Raw genomic sequence first — 6,364 nt, 5'->3', positions numbered from 1 at the left:
ACGTTGACGCAGGTTTTTTAGATCTGTGAAGACCTGCTTATAGATGTTGATTGTCTCTTTTCCCATTGCCAGTGAAGTATCCTCCTGTTGGTCTCTTTTCTGCTGCGTCACAAACACGCCCGAAACAGGATTAGTAAACAGTGAAAATGTTATGGTGGTTAAGTCTTAATTGTATCTATTACTCAGTCTGTTTATCAAACTCAGCGGCGACAAATTTGGAACAATGTTCGAGCGCTGCTCGGACGGAGAAGGGCGGAATCTGTAGCTGAGATGATGAGGAGTCGCAGAAGTTACAGACGGAGCATAGCATCGTGCTGGAAAGGGGGCGGAGATTAGTGTGACGACACAGGTTTTGTGTTCCCGTCAATGCCGATCGGAGACGAGGCGATAATTATCCGGGTCTACTGCAGAGTCATTTGACCCGGGTCTGAATGCCGACTGTAACCTTTCCCATTAAGCAAAAAATGCCGGGTGTTAGTGGTTGTTTGACCGGTGGGAAAGCGGCTTAAGATATATGAAGATATAACAAGACTTCATTAATAGTTTTGGCCATCCACCATATCCTCTAAACTATCAAATATACTGTCAAAAATTAGGACAACAGGCTGAGGACTTTCTTTCCAAACTGCTGACACTGACAGCAAAGTCATGTTCATTGAGACCCTGCTGAACACGGGGTCATGGACGTCCAGAGAATCTAAACAGGGGAGGGGCTTACTGGCATTAGAGTGAGTAAGTAAACAGCACAACTTCCAGGATAAAGCCAGCCAGTAAAGAGGAGGGAAGTTATTTGAAGCTAAAAAGTTGAGGGTTCAACATCGACTGACAGATGTAGAAGCTTTACTGTAAAACAAGGCCTCACTGTCAGCGCTGCCGCACGCACGCACGCACGCACGCACGCACGCACGCACACACACACCACGCCAAGGCCACTCTACGACCTAGCTTTGAAACTTCACACAGCCAAAGCAGGATGCTCCTGTCACACACACATCGATGTATCCTTGATTTTAACATCTCACACTCTGTACACCTAAAACACACAGCAGCACCGTGTTCAGAACATGAACTTTTTACAGTGAGTAAAAACACAAGAATCATCAAATAAATAAAAAGTCATTTTAATGGAAGTTTTCTTTCACACTCACAATCAAGCTTATAGTCTGATCACAGAGAGATGTTGGACATTCACCCAGAACAAGACACACAGCGGTCACTTTTATCAGACAAAAATATATATATATTTAAATCTTTACAATAAGCTTGGATCATGAAACGTACACAGAGGAGTGTGCACACCTACAGTCAAACACTGAATTTTTTTTACTCCTCAAACAAGTCCTTTTGTACCCTGGTGTCAGTGTAAAATTCTTGTTTTAGGCAACAACAACTTTCGTTTTTTACAAATGTGCAAATAAGACAGATTTGGAATCCTTCAGCGCTCAGTGTAAGAAGTCCAGGATCCTCCGGAGCAGTGACAGAGCTCTCACTCCACCTCAGTCCTGCCCGCTCAAGTTTAAATACAGCTCCTCGTTGCTTTGCCTTTTCATTTTCAAGTAAAGTGCTCCTCTAGCAAAAACCACACGGCATGAGATCAGTCTCGTATTTTTTCACCACTGGTTTAAAAAAAACACAAACCCAGAAGTCCAATGGACGAAGAAAGGGAATGTCTTTTAAGTACAAAAGCAAAAGCCAACGTTACAGAGCAGTCCTGGCTGTTTGTGTCACTTAGTCCCAGCAGGAATCATACAAACTCCAGCTTGCCGTGGCCGCTGTACATCCCCCAGTGCACCAGAGACAGGATCTTGTCGTTGCCCAGATCGGCCTGCCGCATCTTGTCGCAGGTCAGGCAGCAGTTCTCGTGGCCCGTGACGGGCACCATGCACTCCAGGTCCAGCTTTGCCACGTGGCCCTTCTTGGTGTGGTGGCCGTGGAAGCTGTAGTGGAGCCGCGACAGCATCTGCTGCCGCTGGTCCTGCAGCCGCTTGTTCTCGCTGCGCAGCATTCGCAGCGCCAGCATGATGAGCAGCACCAGGATGAGGCCTCCGGCGATGGGGACGGCGATCACCGCCGCCCTGAACCACACCTCTTTCGCCGAGGCCAGCTCCTGAACCCGGGTCACCAGGTTCCTGTTGTTGCTCTCCGGCTGGTACCGGCTGTGATCTGCACACACAGAGAAAACAATCTGTTTAGATTCAAGCTCCACATCACAATATTCAGATGCATGCACCATCGAGCCTAGTTTCAAATGATCATCTTTGAATACATGTAGCTTAATGAGAAGCGTTCACAGAGCTGCTCCGCGGCCGTGCCAGTAACCACAGAGAGAAAATAAGACAGACAGGCGAGAGCGGGGAAGTGAGAGAGGGCAGCAGGGCCAATAACAAATGAGTCACCTTGTCCCAACTCAGAGCCAGAAATTAATTTGAGCTAATAAACTATAGTCTGCTCCGGTCGGGGTCACAACAGAGAGTCCCCTCAGGACAGCTCCCCTTCCTCCCGGTCTCTCTGTGTTCCTTTCATAACACTACAAGCTTGTGTTTCTGCCCAACATGCAGGCTTGTCAGGGAATATTCATTCTACGAGGCACATTCCTCCTCAGTGGGAAAATTACATGGTGCACACATAATAAAAAAGAGAGAATATATCTGATCTCTTTCCAAGTGCTTAAGGTAAACTGGCTGCTCCCTGCCTTCCCAGGCGCGGAGCTGGAGCCCATTAAAAGTCAAATTGAAGTTCTGTAAAGCTGGGAAGTCGAAAAAAAGGGGGGCAAGGGTGGCCTACATGTCCATAAACAGTAAAAGTGTTTGAAGAACCCTACAGCTCGACGTATTGCTTCTGGAACAGGAAAGAGGAAAATATTGAATATTTGCTGAGGAGGAGTCGTAAAAACCCCCTCAGAGGGTCCGATCGTTTTAAAAGCAGTCAAACACAATTTCATATTTCAGTTTCAGTGAAAAGGCAAACACCCTGACAGACAGTGATTCAGCTCTGCGAGGTTTCTTCTTTACCTGTCGAGTCCCTGGTGTGCGCCAGGTCGTGCAGGCCTCTGTAGTTGCACATGTCATCGTGGCAGCACTCCAGCGTCCCGGCAGACGACCCGCTGAGAGCGTCCGAGACCCTCGAGCTGCTGCTGCAGATGTCCGCGGCGCTGGCGATGGGGTCTAAACACCCGTGGGTGAGGGGGGAGTTTACATTGAGCGGGTCCAGGACCTTGGTGAAGCAGGCGTTCAGTTCTGATTTGCACATGTATCCGGTGGCTACGCAGTGCGGCGCGTCACAGTAACACCTTATTTCTCCTGGAAATGCAGAGAGACAAAAAGAGGCAGGGTTAGAGAAACGTTTGCCAAGATTAGATTATTATCAGCCTGAACTTGGCATGATATTCAGGAAATAATAAAGGGTCTTAATAGGGGTTCAATGGTGCACCATTATCAATATGTTATAATTGAACATCTATAATTTAACTACCTCAGGGTATTAGTTTGTTTTCTGCTTTAGTTTCGTACAGTTTTGTTGGTTTGTGCTTAAACTTGTTGATGAATCTTTGGTCTTTAAGGCTTTTATTTTGAAAGTGTCTGCCCCTGACTCTATGCCCTGCAATAAACAGCCAGGTAACTTTAAAGAGCTCATGGGAATACTCCACTTTTCTCCTAGTTTAAGGGAGCGCTTCTCATGCAAAATGCTCCTTTTTGTTTTCTGTTTTATAAAACAGGAACCGTGTAGCTTATAATTAGTGGTTTGTTTGCCAAAGTCAATTTCTTTCAACCCAATAGGAAACTCGTAAAGAGGAAGGGAGGGGGGCCGGAGCGCGGCACAGGAGTCTCCTTTCCCCCCCTTGTTTGCACGCAAAGCTTTACTTGTGGTCAGGAGGAGAGCCCGAGGTGGGCTGGGGGGGTGGAGGGTGCTCTGAGGTCCCATCTAAAGCGCTTCCAGCAACCTTATCATTACGGCTGCCTGCTTTGACACGGGCCCACTCATTACTTCATCCAAGGCTTCTTTTTTAGAAAACATAAATGTAGGCCAAAGAGCTGCTCTGAAGAAACACAACACAACTTGTAATTCAATTTGAGGGCTTCACTTTAAGAGCTCTAACTCTCTTTATATCTTCTAGTGCCAGTATGATACTTTCACAAGAACATATATTATAGGACTCCTACTCTCTTCATGGGGTTGCTCATTATTTAGCATGAAAACAAGTTAGTTAAAAAGAAAACTTGGCATAAATAAGGCCGTAAAGACAAACATATGCGTCTTTCCTTAAGTTTCCATCGCCTGCATTCAAAACCTGAGCTAAAGAAGTTTCAGCCTGAAATGTTCAGTAAAACTCAACAGTGGTAATTCCTCTTTGAATGCACCAACTTGCAGTGCAGGAGCACATTCATCAGATCAGTGTTTTCCCTGTGAATGATTGGAGCAGCAGGGCCCGGGCAGGTCATTTGGAGAATATTTCATTAGAAAGGAGAGGCCCCTTTGTGGGCTGTGGGTGGGAGGGAGGGGGGAGAGGAACAGGCAGAGAAGTGAGGCTTTTTAGCCCTGCTCAGGTCTCTTATGAATGGCAGCTTCAAAACTGAGTTTAAACGCGAGTTGTCCAAGTGAAACATTGCAGCCAACATGACACAGAGTTTTGTGGGTTTTGGAGAATTAACAGTCATGTTTCAAAGAGTTTAATTAGTCTCCAACTTTGGAAATAACTTTACTATGAGGGGCCACTTTTAATCAAAACAAGTCAATTACTGTAGATGGGGTCATCATAGTTGTCTCCAATGTGGTTAATTTAGAATTTGAAAGATATTTTGAAAGTAATTGGAATTAAAAAAAAGGAAAATCACATAAAAACTAAATTAGGATAAGAAAGTGGAAAAGTTGTGTTTATTTGGATTTTTTTTTCATAATTACAGCATCTTCCAATTGAGATCAGGATATTGGATTTTTTGCCGATATCTGATTTGCCGATATTTTCCAAAACCTTTTGCCGATTTCAATGCCGATATTTGGTGTGCGTTTTTTCCCATCTAATTGCAAATCAAGTCTCCCCCCTGTAGTAGAATTGATATCATGTCTACTCTTATTGTAGTGGCCCACTAGCAGTGCTTTTTAAAATGTACATATTCAGCGGGCAATATAAGAAAACTACTTAAACTTAGGTTATGTACAAAATGCCATATTTATTAGAACGGAACATTTTCATTAAAATATTCATCAAGCTTTTTTAGGGAATCATAAAGCATTTAGGCATAATGAAAATGTTTATGCGGCGGAAAATATTGGCAGAAACATTACACATCTGTTGATGCCGATAACGTGCCGGTAATATCGACCCAAGCTATTTTGCCTTAATTTACTAAAAAGCCCATGACCTCATGTTGTTTACCTTTTTTTCTGATTCTTATTTCCTTTTTGCATTCTGTTTTTAAGATGTAAATGATGTTCATATATTAGGAGTTTAACAAAAAGGGGAAGTAAGTATGGGGGGATAAAGCTTATACTAATACGCTAAAAGTTGCAAAGCAATACTTTTCAGTGGGAACAAGTTTCAACCCTCCGCAAGTTGGTTACATTATATAACCAACATACATTTTTATAAGCTAAAAGCTACAAAAAGTGATGTTTTGGGAAATGATGCAGAGCTTCGAGATAAAGTTGAGTGGGTCTTAAGTTCAGTCTTGTTTTATCACTACCAAATTGACAGATTTGTAGTCGTTAACAAACATGCCCTGCCCGCAGACCAAAGTCTATCTATATACCTTTAGTAAGAAGAACAGCCATGGCACAGAGTTCCAGTTGAAGCCAAATGGAAATGAAACTGGACTGGCGATCCATTTACACCAAATTACTGCGCAAAAAACGTCCTTGATTTTATCCAGTAGCAGCAGCAGAAGAGCTGGGCGACAAAAAGATTTACATGGAGCTACAAAAGAGGCATTCCTGTGCTGAAACACGACAGCTCACAATCCGTACTGGAACAAAAAGTAGCAACAATGTTTCCAAAATGTTTCCTCTCCCGCATGGACACAGAAAAGTTTTGTTTTTAAAAGCGGTCCGACATTACCGGAGGACGCAAAAACACAGCGTCTTCTTCTTCGGGGGAAAAAAGCGAAATATACTCCGTTGGAAGAGATTGAAATGGGATATAAAGTTGTCACCGCTGTTCCTCCTCTTCGTCTGTATGCGGACGGTCACAGTGAAGCATCACTTTTGTATTCCTGGACGGAGAAATGTGATAAAAAGTCGGACAACTCCGCTGGACCAAAGACTGCACGCAGACTCCGGGCAGACAAGATTTAGCAGAAGAAATAGCTGTGGTCTGTCAGAGCTCCGCCCCCTTCACGCTGATTGGTCCAAATACGGAGCGGGAAGTTAG

At 44.2% G+C, this 6,364-nt stretch overlaps 1 protein-coding gene across 1 annotated transcript; it reads right to left on the bottom strand.

Moving 5' to 3' along the window:
• Positions 1-1,105: 1,105 nt before the first annotated feature.
• bambia (BMP and activin membrane-bound inhibitor (Xenopus laevis) homolog a) lies at positions 1,106-6,252 on the bottom strand. The gene is made up of 3 exons (XM_069667361.1): positions 5,748-6,252; positions 3,012-3,299; positions 1,106-2,163 (listed from the first exon to the last, which is right to left on the bottom strand). The coding sequence occupies exons 1-3, from the start codon at positions 5,821-5,823 to the stop codon at positions 1,745-1,747; spliced, it is 783 nt and encodes a 260-aa protein (XP_069523462.1). The 5' UTR covers positions 5,824-6,252; the 3' UTR covers positions 1,106-1,744.
• Positions 6,253-6,364: the final 112 nt, after the last annotated feature.

This window comes from Semicossyphus pulcher, unplaced genomic scaffold, assembly GCF_022749685.1.
Source record: "Semicossyphus pulcher isolate SPU_LCO1_2020_fin unplaced genomic scaffold, fSemPul1.0.p SCAF_18, whole genome shotgun sequence".
Classification (NCBI taxonomy): domain Eukaryota; kingdom Metazoa; phylum Chordata; class Actinopteri; order Labriformes; family Labridae; genus Semicossyphus; species Semicossyphus pulcher.
This window is presented reverse-complemented; position numbering and strand designations above follow the sequence as displayed.

What these genes read in the sequence shown, in the direction of transcription:
- bambia (XM_069667361.1), bottom strand. Translation starts at nt 5,823, where the DNA reads ATGGATCGCCAGTCCAGTTTCATTTCCATTTGGCTTCAACTGGAACTC. An exon ending in GGCTGTTCTTCTTACTAAAG is followed by an intron (nt 3,300 to 5,747) that starts GTATATAGATAG and finishes CTGCATTTCCAG; the next exon opens with GAGAAATAAGGTGTTACTGT. An exon ending in GCACACCAGGGACTCGACAG is followed by an intron (nt 2,164 to 3,011) that starts GTAAAGAAGAAA and finishes CTGTGTGTGCAG; the next exon opens with ATCACAGCCGGTACCAGCCG.